The sequence below is a fragment of the Xenopus laevis genome, chromosome 5L, assembly GCF_017654675.1.
Source record: "Xenopus laevis strain J_2021 chromosome 5L, Xenopus_laevis_v10.1, whole genome shotgun sequence".
Classification (NCBI taxonomy): Eukaryota; Metazoa; Chordata; class Amphibia; order Anura; family Pipidae; genus Xenopus; species Xenopus laevis.
This window is the reverse complement of record NC_054379.1, coordinates 92,296,186-92,322,004: the sequence shown is the minus strand read 5'-3', so window position 1 is coordinate 92,322,004 and position 25,819 is coordinate 92,296,186. Positions and strand designations below refer to the sequence as shown.

Sequence of the window (25,819 nt, the reverse complement as noted above, 5' to 3'; positions counted from 1 at the left end):
CACTAGAGCCATGACTATATTGTAAATAATATCTTTACAAATTATGCTTATTGTTCTCAGTTTTAATCAGTGCTTAATTATGTTATTTCTGTCACGTGAAACTTGTGTATTATATTAAGCAATGAACCCCTGTTATAAAATATGCGGATATTAGAAGCCACCTTGAAGTTCTATGCCCTGTATGCCTTTATATGGTCACGGAACTCTCCTTATATTTTACATAAGTGGGTACATTATTTACCATATAATATATCTTATATAATAGTGTTCCCCCCTATACAAAAAAAAGTGGTGAACGAGCAAAAAAACTGAGCCGGCAGGGGAATAAAATGTAGGTGCCCCCCCTCTCCCATCCTAATAGTGCTGTTTTTGTTGGTAGCGCTTGGCGTGTCTGAAAACAAAGCAGGCTGTAGTGCTGGTCTATGCTTCCATGTCTTAATGTTTTACCTTTGCATAAGGCCTTGCGCGCACACACACACACACACAAAAAATGTTACATAATTGTCTTTAGGTTTTTCCACCACATCCCTAATTAAGTCACACAATAACCCCATTTCAAAATAAATTATTCAGTAGCAGCAGAAGACCCAAGTTCCTTTGTAAGAAACACTTGCTCAGTCTCTTTAAAAAGATACTAAAATGCTGACATTGGAGGTACTAGAACATTATGTAGTCTAGTCCAGTTCTGGTACTTAAGGGTTAATGCCCACAAATTTATGCCTGTATATTATCCACCCTCTTTTAAGCTCTACGGGGGAGACGCCTTTTTCCTACTGTGTCTCTTACCATATTTATACTTATTTATTTATTTTAATGTTCCCTGTGTACACTGTAAGATTATAGAGCACTTAGTATCCTTGTGGTACTTTATAAATACATTTATACATCATACATCAAATATACACATCGAACAAAAATCTGTGAAAATACAAAAATAGGGCGCCATTGCATTTTTATATGCTTTATACTGTATGTGTCAAATAGTAAAGTATATCCACTGATATGTCAATAAGGGGGTAAGCCTGCTGGTGAAACACACAAGTCTTAAACAGACCCCTAAGCACTTTGACATACTGTAACCCCTATGGATTCATGACAGACACAATTGCAGCCCCAACCTCACTCCACATTCTCCAGGTCTCCAGGCAGCAGTGCTTTATATAACATTACAGTCTCATCTTTGACCAAGTTTCATCTGTTGGAAGGTCACCTCAGAAATGCATTCAGACAATTGCATTAACCATAGACATTATATACATATGGGTGTTCTGAACTACATCTCTCAGAAGATGAGGGCTAAATTAGTGGAAAGCACATTGTTTAAGTGGAAGTTGAAACACTAGGGATGCAGGAGTTTTGACAGGGAGGGCTCATGTAGCACAATGCCGGAAGTTGTCCTATGATGGACACCGTACTACTATGGCCAGTCGAGATGCAGTTTATACCTAATATCTCACGTACAAGCGGCGGGCTTGATGTTTATGTCACCTCCGCTTCTATTGGCGCTTCGGATTGGTGGAGAAAGTTATCAATAGAATGTTGTCCTATTGTTATATCGCTGCTAATAAAATAATTCAGCTCTAACTTCTGGGTTTTTATGGGAAGGCATGGTGGCTGACCCGTAGCCGCAACACCAATGCTATGTCTGCATCTTGCAAGAGCCATTATAGGTGTGTAAGGGGCCAACCCTTCATGGTATCCATGGTGATGGATATATACTGTACATAGGGCCATACACAGTATGGGTTCCCTTTTGCTTGTTTCAGCTCATTTGTACCAACAGCCTAAAATTATGGAAAAAGGATAATGTGAAATAGATGCAGATGCACCATACATTGGCAGTTTACAGTTTTAAATATGCCCTGTCTGCAAACCAACACATATCTATAGTACATGGATATTGTTTGGCATAATGAAGCCGCCATAACTATCGATAGCAGCCCCAGCATGGCTTGCCTAGTACAGACAGGGGGCATTCTTTTTTTAAAAAAAAATCACAGTTTCCCTTGAAGGAGAAGTAAACCCCTTATTAAAAACCCCTACCCTACATAGACCCCCTCTCCCTCCTCCCCTCCCCCAGCCTATCTGAAGACCTGACCATGTTGTGAATCTGCACTGGTCAGTAAAAAGTTAGGGGCATTTGCCCGGGGTAGCAGCTAGGCTGGGGGGGGGGAGGAGGGAGGGGAGGTTTATGTAGTGTAGGAGTTTTTTAATAAGGGGCTTACTTCTCCTTTAACTGGTGTGCAGGCTCTATTAGGCTGCATTTGCTGTGGGGGAAACATTTTTGGGTGACAGACACCCTTTAATTACCCCAACCCATATCCTCCTTTTTTTGTATTTTGCCTGACGAAGGCACCCGTGTGCTCTGAAAGCTTGCAATTTTTACTTATTCAGTTAGCCAATAAAAGGTATTACAAAACTTTACATTTTCTGCAAAGTAATTGAAAAAAGTCTTTATTTCTGGTGAACTGAAAAAGGGGTGGTTCACCTTCAAATTAACTTTTAGTGTGTTATAGAATGGCTAATTCTAAGCAACTTTTCAATTGGTTTTCATTTTTTCTTTTGTATAGTTTTTAAATGATTTCCCTTATTCTTCTGACTCCAGTAGCGTCACTAGAGGGGGGCGGGCCCTGGTGCGTGATGCGCAGCCGGGCCCCGCCCCCTCCGTACGGCCACATTTGTCAGCGTGCATGAGCTGCCGGAGGGCCCTGAGGGGGTGCGGGCCCTGGCCTGCTCACACCCCCTGCCCCCCCCCCGGTAGTTCTGCCACTGTCTGACGCTTTCCAGCTTTCAAATGGGAGTCACTGACTCCATCTAAAAACAAATGCTCTGTAAGGCTACACATTTATAGTTATTACTCATCTTTATATTAAGACCCTCTCCTAATCATATTCCAGTCTCTCATTCAGATCAATGCATGGTTTCTAGAGTAATTTGGACCCTAGCAACCAGATTGCTGAACTTCAATCTGGGGAGTTCCTGAATAAAAAGGTAAATATCTCAAAAAACTCAAATGAAAATCAATTGCAACTTTTCGATTGGCCTTCATTTTTTTTCTTTTTTATGGCTTTTGAATTATTTGCCTTCTTCTTTTGACACTTTCAGATGGGGTCACTGACGCCATGTAAAAATAATTGTCTCAGAATATCACTCTCTACATCATACTAAACGTTAATTTAAAGGTGAAGAACCCCTTAAAAGGACTAGTAACATGAAAAAAGTATAGGTTTATATATGGTGGGGATCAAAAACATTTGTTTAATAAATATGCAATTACAGCACAGAGGGAGCAGAGTGGGTACTTACCAGGCCAGAATTGAGGCCACAGAATCTGCTCCCCCTTGTTTGAGTGATGATTAGAACATTATGTATATATTAATACAGGCAGGCAATGTTTTCTTTATTCAAAAAAATCAATGACTCTGGGTAATTCACCAGAAAAGTAATGTCAGAAAAATCCAAAATAGTGTATTCTTACTATTAAAAGCAAAGACAGTTATGGGTATACGGGTATGGGTTAACCACAGTAGCAGTATATACTTGTATGTTATGCTGTTCAGTTTTATATATATTTAATTGGAACATTCCTGAGTATACTGACCTGTAAGTGAATGATGACATCATGCTGGTTAAAGTTTGTAAGAACTGTTTAATTGGTTTGTGTAAAAGAAAACAAAGATGCAATGCTATTATACAACTGTCTGACTGTATTGCTATAATTGCACAATAAAAGAATTGTTAAAAAAAAAAAAGACAGTTATGGGTGACTGTGTGGAGATACATTATGTAATTTGCCAAAAATGCTTTAGCAGTTACACACAGCACAATGAGGACTATCATTTGTCATTATATCAGTCCTTATCATGCACTGTTCATTATAGTTATAGTGTACTTGGATACATTTCTAAAGAATTCCTTTATTGATTTGTATCTGTGAGTGACAAAACAGCACAAGTGCACATGCCCTAAAAGACATAAAAGCCTAGTGGGTATCAATTTGTTAGGCACACAAATTACATTTTCAATTTTTCTACTGTGATTTGCTCATGAATGAATTTGACTGGCCTATGATTTTTTCTACATAAGCACAATGCTGCCATCTTACCCTGTTTTCCCAGAGATCCCTTGTACCTCAGTCAGGCTCACTAGAGTTGCACATAAGCAGTATACTAGAAGTAAAATTGGAAATGTATAGCAAGAGATGCCACATGCAGCCACATATTCTACAATGAAAACCTCATATGTATAGTGTGACTGTAAGAATGCCCTGTGGCAATGTAATTACAACGAAATTTCAAAATTTTCTTGGAAAAAAGGGTATTTATTAGCAGATTATGAATACATTGTTTGCACCAATGAATTATTTGTTTAATTTTGCATGGTTATTAAATATTTATTTAAAAGGTATTGCAGTCATGTAATATACCCCAAATAGTATAATTTTGCTATTAAAAAAAAAAAAAGGGGGAATTTTACATAAACTTGAGCATGTTGTACACAAAAGTAAATTTCAGTAACATATTTTTCGTTATTTTCCAACCACCAAATTGAAATTGTAGAAGTGATTTAGATGGCAATGAAGCTATATCTTTTTTTTAATCAAATGATATTTGTTCTCCTTCTATTCTAGAATTTAGATGGCCTATTTAGTTACTGGTGAATGCTTGATGAGAAACCAAGGTTTCTAAAAAAAGAAAGTCAATTTGTAGATGTACTCCCCCCTTCATCTGACCTTCATGCCACATAGTCCTATGGTTTCACACTAACAGCACTGAATACTATACTATGAAATTATTTTAATATGTTACTGGAGGAGAAAAAATAATTTTAATGCAATAAAAATAATAAATAAGTAGAGTACAAGTACAATGGTGGTAAAATTTGCAGAAAGCTCAATTTCTGCCCGTGCTTTAGAAAAAACAGCTTTCAGTAAGCCTTAATGTATTGTGAAGCATTTTATTCAGCTTCTGGAAAAATACAAGAAGATAAAACCCCGTGCTAACCTGTATGTGTAGTGACAAAAATGAATAAAATCCACTTGTCTCTTTTCAAACAGGGCTGTGCTTTTCTGTCCCACGTGTCCCATTCTAACCTGTAAATTCACAAATGGGGCAGCTGCAGGCTCCCCTGTGGAACACCTGTCATAAGCCTAATTGTAAAACCAGTAATATTCCCTGCTTTTAAAGCTACAATGACTCTAAAACAGCATGTCCGATATGTGCAAGGGGTATACAATTGATTGGACCTAAGATGTTAATGCATTAAAGCTTCCATATTACTGGGGGGGGGTCCTTCATCTACACTATAATATAGTAAAAGGTCCCCCAGCAGGGGCAGTAGTTTGTGCTGCTTTAAAAAGACAAGAGTTTTGTGAGGAACCAGTCCTCACTGGGTTTGAAGTGTCTCAGCCAGGTGCATGTTTTGGGGCTGCATGAGAGGCCAAGCATCTGGCCCTTGGTGGTTCTGAAGAAGGCGATACAGTTGTTTCAGGTGAGCAACAATGTTGTCTTTGATGTCAGGGACAGAGATTTGCAGACGGATGCTTCCACTGTCAAAGGAACGGGTGCTGTCCCCACTAAACATCTCAAGTATCATACGTGCTACAACTGGTATTATCTGTGAAGAAATGTAAAAAAAAATATTTAGAATAAAGCAAGAGTTATTATGTGTGTCACTGGGACATGTAGTTGCTTCAGATTTCCCATTTGCCCAGTTTAGCTCAAGAAATAACTAGATAGATGTTTTGTAATTAAAGCAATGCTAAAAGTATGTTCAGCTCAAGTCGTATTCATTGAACGTATGTTGAACATCTGGATATACTGTCACTGTTATGCATCTGGGCCCCCAAAAATTCTCCTGTTATCCTCTGCCAAAATAGCAAAATTTACATGAGATTGTATAAAATGCATGGATTCATAAATTTAAAATACCTAATTTATTGCCTTACCACCATCTTTGCATTCAAAAGGACACATTTTTAAGCATCCATTTAGGACTGCTTTCCATAAGTTGCCGTTACATTACCCTGTCTAATAATGTACACGTAGTACATGTACAGTATGAACTTTTGAGTAGTACACCTGAACAATGATGAGCTTTCTTTCTCTGGATTTGTCATCTGGCCACTCCTCTCCGAAGCATAAGTAGATTTCACATGGTGGCTGCTTTGTAGGAGCCCCCCTCTGATGACAAATAAGTTCTACATACAAGAATAAATCAATAAAACAATTCAGTCACAATATCAGTTTTTTATAACAGAATTAGCAGATAAAACATTGTGTGTAAAAAATATATGCTTCTGACTACATTTTGGTTAGGCTTGGTTGCACATAAGTCCCATGCCAAGGAGGGCTTGAATACTGGGCTTGCTATGCATCTGCTATTCATTTTTCTATTTGTATGGTTCCCATTGAGACTTGTATAAGAAAAATAGAATTAGCACTTTGAAGGGAAGGAATAATTTGGGACAAACACAATTCAGTACTTTTCTTGCACCTAAATTAGCGATGCTATAAACTAAATGCAAGTGATATTTTGCGGTCATTTGTGATGTGTATATTGGCAAAAGTCAGATAATCAACTGCCACATAGAAAAGTTTTTCCAGAGGGATGAATGCTGTGACTCTGCCCCTCCAGACAAATTTTCAGCTGAATACTGAAAATCCCTACTGGTGATGGTTGATGCAACCTTCTCCTAAAGGGTCTCCTTAGGACGCCACTGGCCTGGGGCCCAAATGATCAAATTATCCTGATTTGGCCCAGTGTGTTGGTGGCCTAATTGTGACCTCGTCAAATGAGCGGGTCCAGTAGTGTATTGCCTTAGATTAACTCAGTTTGCACCATAAATCCTAAGGTTCAATTACTTTTTCCTTGCACCAAAGGTACAATAAAAATGTATCTCTTTTTATAGAAATAGTGGTGCACTTCTGCATATTACATAAACTTTGACAAAACACAGAGCAGAAGCCACTGTCTTGATATACACCTAAATCAGGCCAGGACTAGCAATCTGTGAGTTCTGGCAAATACAGACTGCTGTACTATTTAGTGGGCAGGTGGGGGCTGTTTGGGCCTCTGTCTATAGTACCCACACAAACTCATGACAAAACAGTTTGTACTCAGGAAAATTAAGTATATCTATAAGCACATGGTATCATTCCAGTGCCCCAAATGATAAATTAGCTCAATACTCCATAGAGCAAATAATTCAAGTAATGCCTTTTCCACTAAGTAACAGACTTTTGGTGATCTCCATTAGAAGAGAGATAGATCCGAGTTAATTTACAATTCAGTTTGTAACTAATGATAAAATGAATGGCAGGAAACATTATAAAAATAGGTAGACTTAAAAGACTGCTGAAGAATGGTATGAAAGCAGAAACGGCTGGACAGTGGGATTGAACCTGTCCCTATAGGAATTGACGAAATAAGACATGGCTATGGCCGTAATAAGTACTTACTTTTAGTAGGAATGCTTAAAAACAAATCAAACTTGGTTATGAGTATAAATGAAACTTAAATTGTTAATAATTTGACCATATCATCTTTTTCTATCCAGAACAGGCTATACTAGACTTGCTAAACAAGAAAAAAAATACAGAATGTTTATCACAAACTCTTTCAGGTCTTCACACTTGTATTGAGACAGAATACTTACCACTAAGGAAAGTCTCCAGACAGAAAAGTTTAACTCTCTTCTGCCTTTCAATAAGGTTTGGGGTAGTCGGAGATGGTGAGCAGGGCCCACTCCAGTAGACTTTACACTGGCACAGTCTGATTGCATATATGGCATGCCCACTGACTTCTAATATCAGACCCCTGTCCATGACATCAAGAAGACGACTAGTAAAGAGCTTCTGTTTTTCATTTACAATTTGTTCTGTCCCAGGGAAGCGAACTTGTTCAAGGGTGATGGGTCCAAACAGCTCTTCCTGATTGGGCATTGGTCCCAGGTCGCCATAGAAAAGTCGGCAGCCTTGAGGGTTACTGACTATCGTCGCCTGACCCATCTCTTTCCCCCGATAATAGAACTGGATTTCTAAGTCAGTCACTAAGCACAAAAATAAGTTTATATATCAATTAAAAATGGAATAGCAGATACATGACTATGTGCAGTGTATTTTCTTCTAAGTTTTAAAGGAGGGAGAACTATTCTGCAGCTCAGAGTGTATCTAACAGCTGTAAAGGATACCTGGTTAAGCACAATTTAGACATTTTTGCTATAGACTGTAAGCATATGTAATCTTGTATTAAAAAGCAGGCTTTATCAACTTAATTTCATATATATGGGTTTTCTACAAGCATTTTCTTGGTATTTTGTGCTGTTAAATTCTGGGTTTTAAACAATCTTATGTTCTGATCCTGGCTATATGTTTCTAAATCTTGCAAGTGTATTACACACAGACAAGCAGATCAACAAATGTGAGCACCTTAAAGGGCTGTTCACTTTTTTAGTATGATGTAGAGCAGTGATCCCCAACCAATAGCTCGTGAGCAACATGTTGCTCTCCAACCCCTTGGGTGTTGCTCCCAGTGACCTCAAAGCAGGTGATTATTTTTTAATTCCAGGCTTGGAGGCAAGTTGTGGTTGTATAAAACCAAGTGCACTGCGAAACAGAGCCTCAATGTAGGTTGACAATCCACATAGTGGCTACCAAATGGCCAGTCACAGCCCTTATTTTGCATCCCAAGAACATTTTTCATGCTTGTGTTGCTCCCCAACCCATTTTACTTCTGAATGTTGCTCACGGGTTCAAAAGGTTGGGGATCCCTGATGTAGAGAGTGATATTATGAGACAATTTGCATCTGGTTTTAATTTTTTATTATTTGTGGGTATTTAGTTATTTAGCTTTATATTCAGCAGCTCTCCAGTTTGCAGTATCAGCAATCTGATTGCTAGGGTCCAAATTACCGTAGCAACCATGCACTGATTTGAATAAGAGATTGGAATATGAGAAGGAGAGGCTTGAATAGAAAGATGTGTAATACAAAGTAGCAATAACAAATATATCTGTAGCCTTACAGGGCATTTGTCTTTAGATGGAGTCAGTGACCCCCATTTGAAAGCTGGAGTCAGAAGAAAAAGGCAAATAATTTAAAATCTATTAAAAATATATAATGAAGACCATTTAAAAAGTTGCTTAGATTTGCCCACTCCATAAAATACTATAAGTTAACTTAAAGGTGAACCACCCCTTTAAATTCTCAAGCGCCCCCCCCCCCCGTAACCCACACGGGGTGTAACTTCACAGCAAATACATTTTTCCCAGACCCCATCTACACCATATGCGTACAATGCCCCCATTCTTACACATCATGCAGTGTGATTTTCAAGACTACCCTTTGCTTTCCTATCTTTATGCAGTGAATGTACGTATACCTAATATTTTGAGTACAAGCTATTACAACACACAATGCTATTTAACGTAATAACCACTGGGTCTTTAAGTAAACCAGACCTGAAGACATCAGGCATCTATACATGTAGACTAAAACAATGTATCTATGCTTTAAACATTACATACTTGGTAGGGAACTGATCCACATCTCGGGAGAACTGAAAAAGTCAGCAGGGCCTGATGTTGGGGGCACTTCCATCTCCTGAGGCTCAGTCTTTGGCCATGTTTGCTCAGGGGTGCAGCTGCCTGTACTAGATGATCCCATGGGTGAGTCTGCTGAAAAAAATAAAATCATAGTTAAAGGGGTTGTTCACCTTCCAAACACTTTTTTCAATTCAGTTGTTTTTAGATTCTTCCCCAGAAATAAAGACTTTTTTCAATTACTTTCCATTATTTATTTCGGAAGGTGAATGTTCGTGTCTCTGGTGTTTGAGTCTGGCAGCTCAGTAATTCAGGTGCAAACTCTAAACTGTTACAATTTTGCAACATTTACTTGATACATTTCTCAGCAGCATCTCTGGAGTATTAGCAACTATTGTATCAATTCTAACAGCTGCCTGTAATGAAACCCAGAGATTCTGCTCAGCAGGGACAAAGATAAGAAATGTATCAACTAAATGTATCAATTTAGAACAATTTACAGGATTGCACGACCCCCCCTCCCAGAGCTGCTTCAGAAGGAGAGAAATGACACTTTACACTTCAATATTAGAAAAAACGTCACACATAGAAAATAGAAAGTAATTAGAAAAAGTCGTTATTTCTGGTGATCTATCTGAAAACAACTAGTTGTTTGAAGGTGAACCACCCCTTTAAGCCATTTTTCACACGGAAACTTAATTTTTTTTAATTAGGCTTAACAAAATGTCAGTAAGGCCTGCTGGAGGGCCAATGTTAACTTATACGCCAGAATCATTCTGTGAAGCAGAACCAGCAATTATTTATTTTTGTACACTGACCAGGAGAATCTTTGCACACAAAACGGTTTCCCACCTGTATTCTTTTCCATTTGTTTTTATTGGAAATACTCTGCATATGGCAGATATTGTTGCTGACAGTAAACTCATATCCAATTGCAGATCCAGTTCCAAACAGATTAAATTCAAATTCACCAGTTTGCAGGACGATACAGCTACTGATATAGACTTGCACACACAGACATACAAACTAATGTTGACACACAAATGTGGATTCTTATTCAAACATGTTGACTCATGCAGACACTTAGCTATACAATACATAGAACATGGACACATATGTATGTTCTAGATAAACAGGAGGTCTGCAGGTTGTATAGTCGTTCCTTTTTGATTGGCTATCCTTCTCTGATTGTGCAGCCATATACTGTGTTTGCCGGATTGTTATTAATAGATGACTTCTTCAAGTGAATGCTATGACATAGTAGGGCTCATTTATAAACAAATTTGCACATGGGAAGTAACCCATAGCAACCAATCAGTGTCTGTCTTTTTTTAGCCACCTGAAGGTTGAACAATGAAAGCAAACATTTGATTGATTGCCAGGTGCAAATTTGCCCAGTGTTTATAAATGAGCCCCTGTGGCTCCATCCCAAAACATATAGAGACAGCGTAGCTGCCATCCTGTTGGCGCTGAATTGGCTGACCTAAGTAAAAAGAATGAATTGTATAATTATGTCATAGCAACAGGATTACCTAAGGCAAACCCAGAAAATAGCACATGTAACTTCATTCCAGAACCTTGGCAGACAGGTTGGTCAACATTATTATATTCTCAAAGAATGTGATCTCACATTCCTAGATTTAAATTGGTAGGCCCCGTGTCAGTATCAGTAAAGCAGCAAAGCAGAAACTGAGGGCACAAACTTTCAGGGACAACACCCTTTGAAAGCATTGTGCTTCGAAGAAATGCGTTGCCGGAAGTTTGAACCTTCGGTTTCTGCTTTGCAATAAAAACAGTAAGGTTATGGCCTGCTACAGCTGTGTGCCTTTTCCCTATATTTGTGGTGGATGTTAGCCTGGAGCAGCCTGATATTGAGGATACTGCAAGGTGGCCAATAGCAAATCAAGTTTAAAGTGGTGGTTCACCTTCATAATAAATTTGTATGAGTTTTTCGCTTTACTAAATAAACATCTTATCAATATACATGCATTACCGAATATATACGGTTTAGGAGATATAAACTCGCAAACATCCAGTGCACCACAATAAGACTTTTTGAAGGTCTTTCAGATCCCCTTCTTTATCCTCCTGTGCACCTTTCATCACACATTTGGGCACTGCCTACTTGAAGGTGAACCACCCCTTAGAATTAGTTCTAGGGAAAATACAGTTTGCTTTCTTATACTGAGAATAAGAATTCCATGTGTTTTCTCCCTTTATTTGTGGTCAATATTGGCCCAGAGAAGCCTGGGATTGAGGAGCACTAAATTAGGTGGTACTGGATAGTTTGATTGTATTCAAGTTTAGAAACAAAATCATACACACCACTGATATTCAGGCAGTTAAAGGGCTCCTGGATTGGTACATGATTCTGAGACTTATTTAGCTCACTCTCTTCAAATTCATCATCATCCCATGGTGCAGATCCTGCAGAACCTAGAAAAGTAATAAATATAAATTAATTACAGAGAAAGCATTTTTTATATATATATATATATATATATATATATATATATATATATATATATATATATATATATATATATATATATATATATATATATATATATATATATATATATATATGGTCTTTTCATTAAGGCCATGTGTATAGGTAGGATATGTGGTACAGTATTCTACATTTATATTTATATAACTGATGTGAAATATTCTGATAATCCTAATGATATGGCCAGTAGGCTATAGTTCCCATGGTTACACTGTAATGCAATTCAACTCTCCAGATCTCTCTATTAGGAATTTAATAATTAGAAAATCAAAGCTGGGGTGAAATGGCAATCGATGCAAGTGAGGTGTGTCTTGATAAGGGCCAAAATGTGCCCCATGCTTAGCAACACTCACGGAGAAAACACCATTTGTAAAATAAACCTTAGGGTATGCCACCTCTGTAGAGGTAGAAATGGGTTCTCTACAGTGATAAGTCATGCTTCACATCTGACAGATTCACATAGGTTTGGTGTATTCAAGGAGAATTACTTCCTGCCCAAATTTGCCAGATAAAAAGTTCCATGGAGGATGAATAATGGTCTGGGGATATTTTCAGTAGTTTGGGCAAGGGTATTTTGTTCTGGTAAAAGCAAAACTATGCTTCTTATTTGTGGCAACAGTTTGGGGAAGGCCCTCTCCTGTTTTTAAATGCCCCCCCCCCATACACAAAGCAAGGTCAGAGTTTGTTTGCATACATTGGAGCTGAAGAACTAACTGCAAAGAGTCAAGACCTTAACCTGTGGGATGAATTGAAATGCAAAATGCAATAACTTTCAGGCCAGCATCATTGCCTATTAGTAAGGTTGGAATCTTAGTAATATTCTTGGGTCTGAATTGAAGTAAATCCCCACAACAGTGTCCAACATTAGTGGAAAACCATCCCGGCAAAGTAGAGATGCTAATAACAACAAAGAAGTGATCTACTTCTTATTAAAGCACTGGACTTTGTAATGAAATATTGGACAGGCAGATGTCTGGATACTTTCGTCCATATAGTATATTTGTCTTCATTTACAACACTGCTGCTGCTTTCAGGCACATGTTAAATATTAAATAACCTTCACCACATTGTACTCAACATTACAACAAGCTCTTAGCTTCAAGTTTGTTAGATATTCCATAGTTACAGATTGAATTTTTTGGAATCTTCACGGAAAGGCAATTGGCCAAAGAATTAGGGTAGAAATTGTGTTTTTTATGCATTAGGTTTACTGTACCAGATTTAAAAGCCATGTATTCCTCTGGTATTGAAGATCATAACTCACAATGTAAACCCCCAATTGATGTTGTTATGTATGCATATTGTGCTTGGTCTACAGTTCCTTTAATGCATGTAGCCAAATTCTATTCAGCACACTTTGTGCATGCACTTTGTGCATGTCTTCTACAAAGGTAAGACTCAATCCATATTTAAAAAATAGTAATATAGCATGATCTATGTTTCATCGCCTTCAGACGAGTACAGTTCTTATCTACATTAGGAACATCATTCTTATTCATATTAAAGCAATAAATCTTTGTGGGTTTTTTTTTTATTTTAACATTTTTTAACTGGCCAGATTGACTACATTTCCTATCATTACACTGGACCATTATGTTTGTTGCTCACCTGGGTTGATGATAGATCCTTGAGACTGGGGGATGTCACACACCTCATAGATTTTCACTGGGTTCATAGGAACCTCTTTGGTCCCATCATACATAAGTTTAAACTCTCGGCTCTTATTCAGTGCACAGCGCAGTTGGGCCTTCCATTTGGCTGGGTCTGGTTCATCAGCTCCTTCTTGGTATTTGCTGGTCTCAACAGCCCAGGCCTGAACAAACACATAACTTGTTAACATCCTGACCTTTGTCGAAATAAAAAAAACTCAGAAGGTCTGCTTAACAGACAATTAAGGCGCAAAGGGAAAGCCACTAGATGATGGAAAACAATTCAATTACTATGAAAATAGTATTACGTATAAAGCACTAACATATGCTATAGAAAATCACACTGATAAGGATCCTCTTTGTGAGAGTTTACAATAAAGAGAAGAGAGAGGGAGGATAAATGGTTCCAATTTCTTGGTATGAAAATGCATTGGAAAATATTGTAAAATAACATTTTTTATACAGGAATCTGACTTTCCAAATCCATCTGGTGATAGAGTTAAATCAAATTTGCACTAATTTTGGCCATGGCTTATACCTCAGAATTGGTGAACATTTTAAGCAAAAAGAAAAAACCCTGAGAGACCAGAAATATACTTTAGAAAGTGGCTGGAGAAACCTTTTCATGGAGCTTCACATTTTGTAAATGGAAAACACTCGGGTGATGCCATTTCTACTTGGAAATACACATTCTGCTTTAGTAAATAAGCCCTTAAAGCTTTCTAAATATTGCTATGCAATACACACTATTTATGGACTGAGTAATTATAGTGCATTTACATTCAATTTATATTTAATTCATCTGCATGTATAAGCAGAACATATAACTGTACAGTTATTGCAATCATAATTACTTACCTTAAATATTGTCTTTTCTTCTTCCTGCTGGGGGCTATGCCTTGTTGCATGTTTCCATGGGATCTGGAACCTTTTTGCCTCTCTGTTCAACCAGACGAGACCAGGGTACATTCCACTATCCACCTGGGCCACCAGCCATGGTTTTAGCCGAACGCGTCGAGGTTGCAAAGCCATGACCTACAGCAATGCAAAATGACAAATAAATCTCTCCATTTTTATCCTAAAGGACAAGGAAAGGCTAATTCACTGGTGGGTGTTTTTTCCTCGGGCCAATGCCCCTTTTCAGAAATGAATGCACTTGTCGAGGAAAACACTAACAGAGGGTCAATCCACCATTTTACTTAGCTCTCGTGCATCCCCTAAAAAGAGCATCATCATTGGAAAAAAGTAACAAAGCACCACACTGCCATTTTACATGTTATCCTTATCAGTAAAATGGCAGAGCATTGCTTTTGTAATTTATTTTACCCCACATGTAATTTTTTCGTTAAAGGATCACGAGAAGCATAGTGAAAAATCCAGCTTTCCTTTAAAGAAAACATATGTACACCAAAGACTTACCCTTATATGTAAAGCAATACTTTTCTAATGTTCATCGGGTGTTACTTTTAGAAATATTAAAAAAATCATTACCATTCATGATTACATTTTTACTTTCTGTTCTGCATGAGGAGGGAAACCTACATTTAACAGGAACAGCCCTGTTTTATAGCCAAGAAAAGCCTATTAATAGGCTTACACACATTTCCAGTTATCATCTTTGCAAGTTAGCATGCCTGTATTTAGTTCTGTATTTCAGCTTTGTCATCATGCAGATATTTAGAATTCCTGAACATGGAATGACAGAGTCATTAATCAGCATAGTAGCCAACTCATCTACATAATATACAGGAGTATGCAGAGACTATTACTGTGCACAATATCTGTTTTATTACGGCTAACCTATCAAACAATATTGAATAAGATCACTGTAGATTAGTTTCTCAGAGGATTGCCATCTGCTACAGAGACCTAATTAAGGATGTAATTTTTTTTGACTGATTTCCCTTTTCTTTCTAATAATAAAACAGTACTTGCTTGGAACTAAGCTGCATAAATCCTGCAGTGTGGTCTGCACCAGCTTGGTTATTTTTTAGGAGCCCTCAGTGGCTTTCATATTTTATGTACATTAATACAGGACTCCATGTTCAAAAGTCTATGTCCACAGGATTCCCATATAAATGGAACCCACGCTCCCTTACCTATTTAGGCCTCCAGATCACCAAGGATACCTCGAACTGGGCAGAACTCAATTTGAAACAAGTGGTAGGAAAGATTAAAAGAGACCTACATATGTGGAAGGATAAACCTCTATCATGGTTTGGGAGGATGAACATCATAAAAATGAATATCATGCCTAGAATCCTATACATTTTCCAAACACTCCCATTACAAATAAGAGAATCACTATTGAACCAACTACAAAATATAATAAAACACTTTATATGGCAGGACAAAAAAGCCAGAATTAGTTACAAAACACTAACTAAATCTAAACGCCAGGGAGGTGTAGCACTACCTGGTTGCCAGACATATTACTATGCCTCAGTCTTGTTGAAAATAATAGACTGGTCACATTACGCAAACATAAAGCTTTGGGTAGAAATAGAACAACAATCTGCATATACATATCTCCTACATCTACCCTGGATAGATCATATATACTGTATAGAAGACTGAAACACTCTGACCATATTATCCAACACTATTACAATATGGGATAAATGTCGCACAAATTATTCACTCTCAACTTACCCGTTGCCCTTAATCCCATTAATAAATAACCCTGCCTTTCCTCCTGGTCTACAACCCATCAACCTACAAGACTAATAGAAGGGAACCTCCAACTTCTTCACTTCATGGAAAATAAATCACTCATACCTAAAGATAAAATACTAAACTTAACACAATTTAAGCAGATAGATCACCTAAAATTCGCACAAATAGCCCACTATTTTCACAGCCTAGGAGGATCACAAATGTTAGGCCGAGACATTACCAAATTCAAACTGACGTGCACACTACCAGACCCACCAAGACATGTTGTTTCCCTTTTATACAAAATGCTCCAATTACCAACTAACTGGGAGTCAGTACCATTTATCAAGATGTGGTCTGAAGATCTAAATATTCAGTTCGAGGAGATGCAGATTGAACAAATACTCTCTAAAATGCTCAAAAGCTCGAAATGCTGCCGAATACTAGAATTAAACTCACAAGGTGGTACTATACGCCTTCCAAGTTACAACACATCAAAACTTCAAATGGCATTTGTTGGCGTTGTAATAGGGAAAAAGGCACCTTATACCACATTTTCTGGACGTGTGACCTCATACGACCTATCTGGGAAGAGGTATGCTCACTGTCTAGTGCAGTTCTCAGAACCCCCATTCCAGCTGACCCCCAGCAAGTGCTGTTATTCCACAATTCACAGCCAGTAGCAACGTTCAACTCTAGCCTAGAACCACAATTACTAAATGCGGCAAAACTTTTAATTCCAATTCACTGGAAAACCACCTATACCCCTACCATAAAAGACTGGTTCAATAAAATTACGGAAATTTGCAAATTTGAGGACATGTCATCCTCCAGCCCTGATCAGTTCGTACGTTTTACTGCTATCTGGATTCGATGGTTTCTGTTTAAAGAAACAGATGTATATAAGGAGGGAGTTCGCTGACACCCCACTGTACCCACCTAATTCCTTTCTATCTTACTCCTCTTCACCCATCCCCACCCCTACTGAGTTCCCCACAGTATTCTAGCCCCTTACGTAGAGGTCTGGAACGAAACTTGATAGAATTACCTCAACATACCAGTATGGTTAATTTACAGATGCAGCTATGGTAGCTGACAAACGTTTCAACCCTTTCTGTCCTTGCTTGTATCTGTATTTAAAGGGCATGTTAAAGTTGTTAATGAAACATGTCACAATTTCATGTTATACGGAACTGAAAATGCATCTAAGACTTTGTATTGTTGACAGTTTAAAATAAAGCTTTGTTTTTAAAGTTCATTTGAACTGATTATTATTAATTTTACCCATCTCATTAAGTCTTAATTGTTCTTTGTTTGTAAATTGCTCAGTACATAATCTGACATGTGACTAACCCCATTTTATACTTACAGGGTATCATCTTTCTATCCAGTTGATCTACATGTCAAATGATAAAACTGTTGCAACTAATAGCCACTAATGAGATACAAGAGGAGAGACGTGCAAAAGCCTCATGTGTCAGCATCTGTCCCAGGATCCAGCTATGGAGCATTTTTATCTATTTTATATTTCCGTGACAAAGTTTTAGGCACAAATAATGACTGGATTTCCCTGCATCAACAGATCTTATCCAGTAAATCCTATGTAACTGCATATATCTAAACATAATGCAACTGATTTTAAATTATGAATTATAAACTACACGAACAATTTGCTACCCAATATGAAACGTTGTCAGAAGGGGACACTTCATGCCGTTTTTCCTTCCAACAAAAGACAATTGCTTCTAATTCAATACACTGTCGGAGGCAGACACATCAAACCACCCAAATAGATCGTATTACATTATAAAATTTGTAAAATACGGATTTTAACAATCTCTTATCTAATGATAGATAAAGGAATGACCATTTTATTACAACTTATCTCAGGACTTTCCTTAAAGGGGAATTATTGCGAAAATTAAAATTTAATATAAGCTTCATCATACTGAAATAAGAAATTTTCTAAATACCATCAATTAAATATTCTGCATCATTTCTGAAATAATCAAGTTTATCTTCACTATTCCTCTCTCAGCATCTGTTTCTCTTCATTCTCTCTTCATGCAGCAGTTCGGTGTCAGATATTCATGGACAGTCAGATCCAATATATCTTAAAGGAATAGTTCAGTGTGAAAATAAGAACTGGGTAAATAGATAGGCTGTGCAAAATAAAAAATGTATCTAATATAGTTAGTTAGCCAAAAATGTAATATATAAAGGCTGGAGTGAACAGATGTCTAATAAAACAGCCAGAATCCAACTTCCTGCTTTTCAGCTCTATAACTCTGATTTAGTCAGCGACTTGAAGGGGGGCCACATGGTACATTTCTGTTCAGTGAGTTTGTAATTGACCCTCAGCATTCAGCTCAGATTCAAAAGCAACAGTTATGACCCATGTGCCCCCCCTCAAATCTCTGTTTGGTTACTGCCTGGTAACCAGGGTAACCAGTCAGTGTAAACCAAGAGAGCTGAAAAGTAGTGATCTGACTGACATGTTATACATCAAATCACTCCAGCCTTTATACATTACATTTTTGGCTAACTAACTATATTAGAAACATTTTTTATTTTGCACAGCCTATCTATTTACCCAGTTTTTATTTTTACACTGAACAATTCCTTTAAAGGGTGGCTTCCTTTCCTAGCAGATGTATTAGAGCTCATTCAAATAACTCATTCCAGTACGAACAAAATCTAACAAAATAACTGACTTTTGCATGTAGAGATGATGATTTTAATTGAATGAGCTCTAATACATCTTCTAGGCAAAAGGAGCCCCCCCTATAAGATATATTGGATCTAACTGTTAATAATTATCTGACACCCAACTCCTGCATGAGTGAGGAATAGTGAAGATAAACTTGATTATTTCAGAAGCGGTACAGAATTTTTGATTGATTGTATTTAGAAAGTTTCTTATTTCAGTATGTTGAAGCTTATATTAAATTGTAATTTTCGCAATAGTTCCCCTTTAATTGTATATCGATGATACTTTAACTGTAGTGTAATCTGCAGAGGGATATAACACAATTGTAGTACATTCCAGTAGAACAGAATATGTTTCTCAAAATGAACAGAAACTTCACGTAACAGTACAAATTGTTACTAAATATAGAATTACATAACATGTTAATGATTGAAATCCTTTAACAATAAGCTACTAATAACGTCACACCTATTTAAAGACACCAGCTGCATGAAATTACTGTTGATACACGCAGGGCAATTCCCTGACTCTACACAACCAGTTGTTGGCAACAAACTGTAGGAAAAACTATATTACCTTAGAGAACCTGCAGCTCTACAAAGCTACAAGCAGTTATGTGTTAATTGGTTCAAAGGGAATATGCTATACACATGAAGCCTTTTTTTTTTCTTTGAAAGGGGTTGTTCACTTTTAAATTAACATTTAGTAAGATGTAGAGAGTAATATTCTGAGACATTTTGCAATTGGTTTTAATTTTTATTATTTGTGGCTTTTGAGTTATTTAGGTTTTTATTCAGTGGCTCTCTAGTTTACAATTGCAGCAATCTGATTGCTAACATGCAAAGTACCCTAACAACCATGCATTGCTGCAATATGAATAGGGCCTGAATAGAAAGAGGAATAATAAAAAGTAGCAGTAACAATATATTTGTAGCCTTACAGCGCATTTATTTTTTAGGTGGGTCAGTGACTCCCATTTGAAAGCTAGAAAGAGTGAGAAGAAGAAGGCAAATAATTCAAAATGACAAAAACTATAAAAAATAAAATAATGAAGACCAATTGAAAAGTTGCTTAGAATTGGCCATTCAATAACATGCTAAAAGTTAACTTACAGGTGAACCACCCCTTTGATGCAAAACGGCAATGATAAAATCAATTATTTTACAAAATGAAATGCTTAAAGCAAATTAGAGTCATAATCATCTATCTTTATTGCATAAACTAACTTTGTGATGGCAGAAATTGTATTACTTACTTAATACACAAGGAAAACAATACTTCAATAAAATAAAGAGTGAGGAATCAGTGTCTTTGTTTTCCAGTGTCCTCATACGAGGGGTGTACAGAAACATTGCATGTCACTCAGCAACACATATTTAAAGACGTACAGGGAAACCTTAATTTTAGGTTTTCCTGCATTTTACACTGTTTTTGTGGTCCCAACAATAAATAATGTACAATATAATGCACAATATAATTGCATTTCCATGATTTTACATTTTATAACATTTTACACAATGTTGAAAAAACATGTGGAGTGGAGGTGCTACTGTAGAACATACTCTAAAGTAGCAAATTTTGAGCAGTCCCTCAGTAAGCTATAGATGAAGAAAAGGGTTGCTTAAAACAGGAATATATTGCTAAAGCACATTTTGGAAGGTTGTGCCCTATGCCCCATTTTAAAGAATACTTTATCATGCACTGGTACAGAGACAAGCTACCTTTTAAAGTAGAAACAAACCTTTTATTAAAACAAAAACCCTACCCCCTACCCTACATAGACCCCCTCCCTCCCCCCCCAGCCTAGCTGTTACCCCAGGCAAATGCCCCTAACTTTTTACTTACCCCCTTGGTGCAGATTCAGGGATCAGAGTTCACGACAGCCATCTTCGAGGTCTTTGTATCTTCTTCTGGCACTTCTGCAATTTCTGTAAATTTCGCCGCATGCGCAGTTGTCGCAAGCTGGGAAATTGCTCCAACTGCGCATTCGCCACTACGCCAGTCTCATTGTCAGAATGAAGACCCGAAAGATGGCTGCCGTAAACTCCAATGCCTGAATCTGCACCGAGGGGCAAGTAAAAAGTTAGGGGCAATTGCCCAGGGTAGCAGCTAGGGGGGGGGGGGAGATGGGATAAATAGATAGGCTGTGCAAAATAAAAAATGTTTCTAATATAGTTAGTTAGCCAAATATGTAATGTATAAAAGCTGTAGTGACGGATGTGTAACATAAAAGCCAGAACTTTACTCTCTGTTTTTCAGCTCTCTTGATTTCCACGGATTGGTTATCAGGCGGTAACCAATCAGAGACTTGAGGGGGGGGGGCTGAATGGGTCATAACTATTTGCTTTTAAATCTGAACTGAATGCTGAGGATCAATTGCAAACTCACTGAACAGGTATGTACCATGTGGCCCCCCTTCAAGCTGACTAACTCAGAGTTAGAGAGCTGCAAAGCAGGAAGTAGTGTTCTGGCTATTATGTTAGATATCCAGTCACTCTAGCCTTTATAGATTACAATTTTGGCTAACTGTATTAGAAACATTTTTTATTTTGCACAGTCTGTTTCTCCAGTTTTTATTTTTACACTGAACTGTTCCTTTAAAAGTATAGATGCTCCCAATGTTTTCAAACCCTGCTTTCTGAATTTCTAGCAAATACATTTTCATCCCAAATCTCAACCCAAATGACCTTCAAAAATGGGATTTTGGGTATATCTAGCAGAATAAATAGGGATTCTCTCCAAATCCTACCAAGGGGGGGGGGCAGCCCCACATTTTAGGAACCACTCTAGGTGCTGTAGTATTGCTATTTCCATGATGAATGCTACTTATGTCCCATTTTTAGTGAAAATATAAAATGTCAAGAACTACTTAAAGCATCCTGGGCATTTCCTTTAAGGGGATGCGTTATAGTTGCAAAATTAAAGTGCCTGTTGGTTTTAAAAAAAGAGAAGATATCAGCAGGGTGTCAGTTTGTTTGTTGCAACTGTTTCAGATACACCGAATAACTGCATGGTCTGCTAACCAGAGACTCTTTACTTTCCATAGCATATCTCAAAACTTCACGATTACTGCTACCTGTAACACAAATGTATTTTTCTCTATAATAACCACTGAGAGTGCCCATGTATGTCTTTCCAGTTAGACTGCATCCTTGTGCTGTGTTTTATAAACACAAGACACATGCTTATACTCAGTTCAGTGCAAGAACCGAATCAAAGTGAATGTAAATGCATCACATATTTTAGACACAAGACTATTCGCCCTCCAGTAGAATTTAGAAACTAAAATCTCATTGTAGTGAAGGTGCTGGGAGTTGTAGTCCTGTGTGATAACAGGAATGTTGCTTAGCCAGGACACATTTTTCCATCTCTTAGAACCTGAACGCAATTAGGTGGTGATAATAAATCCAGTAACACTCCGATAAGCCACTGGCCTGATAAAGGGCTGGTACAGTCTGAAACTTTGCTTTGCTAGTGGCACAAATAAATATTTGATTCACTTATCGGAGTGCTGCTGGATTTATTATTACACTATGATACTTACCTTTGCAGAGAGGAACACAGCAGTGCACCCATCGCTTCAACAAGAGGATTAGTGTCTTATTGACTTTTACGTATAGAGTTCTTGTAGATGATAAACTTGGCTGTAGCAAGCAATGCCAGTCAGCAGCGTCAAGTGCAAATAAGATCTTGAGCTGTATTAAAAGGGGCATAGATTCACAGGAGGAGGGGGTCATTCTTCCACAATACAGAGAATTGGTAAGGCCCCATCTAGAATATGCCGTACAGTTTTGGTCTCATCACTCAAACAGGACATTATTGTATTAGAGAGGGTACAGAGAAGGTCAACTAAGCTAGTAAAAGATATGGAAAATCTTAGCTATGAGGAAAGACTGGCCAAATTGGGTTTGTTCAAACTGGAGAAGAGGAGCTTAGGTGGTGATATGATAACTGTGTATAAATATATAAGGGGATCATATAATAATCTCTCTAATGCTTTATTTACCAGTAGGTAACCAGCTAACACAAGGTCACCATTCAGATTAGAAGAAAAGAGGTTCCGCCTAAATATTCAGAAGGGTTTTTACAGTGAGAGCTGTGAAGATGTGGAATTCTCTCTCTGAATCAGTGGTACAGGCAGATACATTTGATAGCTTTAAGAAGGGGTTGGATGGCTTTTTAAAAAGCAAGTGAGGGAATACAGGGTTATGGGAGATAGCTCATAGTACAAGTTGATCCAGGGACTAGTCATTCCCATTTTGGAGTCAGGAAAGAATTTTTTCCCCCTGAGGCAAATCAGGCTTTAGATGTTTGTTTTTTTGTTTTTTTTTGCCTTCCTCTGGATCAACTGGCAGTTAGGCAGGTTAAAAAATGTTAAAAGGTTGAACTTGATGGAAGTGTGTCTTTTTTCAACCTAACTTACTATGTACTATGTGTATACTGCAATTACGTGGTGATGTTCATTGGACTATACAATATTTGTAATAAAAAATAAGAATAAAATAAGTTCATGCTGCATCCTTACATAAGATGTGTATCTCACTGGGTATGCTTAAATTTTAAAGTGCATTACCCAGAATACACTACATTCATATAAGGGTTCACCACATGAATGTATACAACACATTGAAGGTGTCTGCAGAGTGACAGCTGTCAAACTCACTATCAAGATGTAAACATTGAGATATACAGTACATTATTATAGGGCAGTATAACTCAAACCTGACTCCTAGCTCAAGGACAGCATGGGTTTGTTTAATAGATTCTATAGTATTTACTTTGTTAATGTTCCAGCTCTTGTTTGGAATTTAAAGTAAATTTAAATTGTTGTCTTGGTCACTAATATTAACACCAAGGATCTGTCTTGTATGCCAGGGACACGGGTGAATCGGACTTTGGACAAGGAAATGTTTAAAAAGAAATACATAGTATAAGGATCACTATAGTTTCTGGGGTCACTGAATAAAGGAAGAACATACATAAAATAAAAAAAAGCTAGGTGCTAAGTACTTTTGTACTGCTCCGCACAACACATAGGTGTCTCTTGCATGGTACCAGTGCCCAAAACTTTCAGGAACCTCTGGCTAAACAAAAAACAGTTTCCAATAAGGCATGCTAAAGGGAAACGTGTGGGTGGATTGCTTTCGGTTCAGCCCTGTATGATGTATTTTTTATACATTACCTTGTTATTCATTCTAGGGAGGTTTCAGTGAACTAAAATAAAGAAATGATCAGATGCTGAGTAAGAGAAGCCTACAAGCAGCACAAGGAGCAATGAGGGAGGCTGTAGGTGAGTGCAAACAGCAGTGATCCCTCCCAACAAGCAGCTCCCAGACCTTTCCAAGCAGGAAACACACAGCCTCCCCCCCACACACACACCCTTCTGTAACTCACCTCTGCCTGGGGCTCTGCAAGTTTTCTCTAGAGTCCTCTATGTCCGAGTGTAAAGTGCCAATATTGCCAAAGTGTGGGGAGGATCAGGTCTCCCCCTCACTCTTCCTCCTCCCACTGACTCCCGGCCTGATTGTCTCTCTCCCTTTTCCTGTCCGCCTGCCTGCCTGCCTGCCTCAGGTATTTGATGATGTCAGGCAGGCTCAAAGCTACTGACACACCTTGTGCTCTGTGCTGCCACCTACACTCCTGCTTTAGGTAGTGCATCATGAATCAGCACCTTGGGGACAAGGAGGGAAAATCCAGCTGACTGTATTGCTCCAGTGTACATGAGCCATGGTACTAGGGGTGGAAATATAAATATCTAAACATGTATAGTATATAAAACTTAATATTGGAATAGAAGTTTGGTTTCGATTACGTGTTAAGGTTTGTGGCCTTCACACCTTACTATGCATATATGAGTGTTGATAGATACAATAGACAGACAGACAGACATTTAGATTTATTGATTGATTGATTTAGAGTTTGTTAGAACTTTTTAAAAGAGGAATGCCTTTGCATTCGCAGGGCCCTCCCACCCCACCGGCCCAGGTCCACTTCCATATCCGCTCCCAGATCCTCAGGTTTCTTCCTGTCATAACCAGAGTCGGACTGGGACACCAGGGTTCCACCGAAAAAACCCTAGACCAGGGGCCCACAAAATGACCTTAGATCAGGGGCCCACTCTCAGTACTATTATAATTCCTCTCCTCACGCAACCTCTATTCTGCTAGTCTCTTTTCTTTACATGATATAATCTATTATTCAAACTCTTTGTTCTCATACAAATGACTGACACCTGGGCCCACCGGGAGTTTTCCTGGTATCCACAACCTTCCTTTTTCTGGTGGTCGTGGCAATAGTGCACATGGACGCAAACGTTCACACACGTAGCGGCGCAGCAGGGTGGGCTGGAGGGGTCCCTGGGACAGCAGCAACAGTGGGCCCCGAGCCCCCCGGTCCAGTGTCGGACTGGGGGGCCCGGGGCCCACCGGGACTTCTGTCCAGGGCCCCCCTTGCTGCGCCGCACCTTACCGTGCAGTGCGCTCCCTTCCTTCTGTGCGGTGTGCATGCGCAGACGGTGCGGTGCTGGCGCGCATGCGCAGACGGTGCGGCGCTGGCGCGCATGCGCAGACGGCGCGGCGCTCCGGCTTTTTTTTTATTTTACATAACACGATTGGGGTCTGGCCCGGCGGGGGCCCATGATGGGTCGGGGCCCACCGGGTTTTTTCCCGGTTTCCCGCCGGGCCAGTCCGACCCTGCCCCGGTCCGACCCGGCTTCTAACAGCGGCAGACTCTATAGCTGATCCCATGCTTGATGCA

General features: G+C 38.5%; 1 protein-coding gene across 2 annotated transcripts; it reads right to left on the bottom strand.

The window, feature by feature from the left end:
• Nucleotides 1-3,629: 3,629 nt before the first annotated feature.
• LOC108716901 (interferon regulatory factor 6) lies at nucleotides 3,630-24,650 on the bottom strand. 2 transcript variants are annotated; one of them, XM_041563066.1, is made up of 8 exons: nucleotides 24,458-24,650; nucleotides 14,557-14,733; nucleotides 13,658-13,862; nucleotides 11,866-11,976; nucleotides 9,526-9,675; nucleotides 7,658-8,050; nucleotides 6,081-6,199; nucleotides 3,630-5,616 (listed from the first exon to the last, which is right to left on the bottom strand). In XM_041563066.1, exons 2-8 carry the CDS (start codon nucleotides 14,728-14,730, stop codon nucleotides 5,386-5,388), a joined length of 1,383 nt encoding a protein of 460 aa, XP_041419000.1. In that variant the 5' UTR covers nucleotides 14,731-14,733; nucleotides 24,458-24,650; the 3' UTR covers nucleotides 3,630-5,385. The 2 variants fall into 2 exon arrangements, with proteins under 2 accessions (XP_041419000.1, XP_041419001.1); XM_041563067.1 differs by having other exon boundaries at nucleotides 9,526-9,672; nucleotides 24,458-24,649.
• Between the last annotated feature and the right edge of the window lie 1,169 nt (nucleotides 24,651-25,819).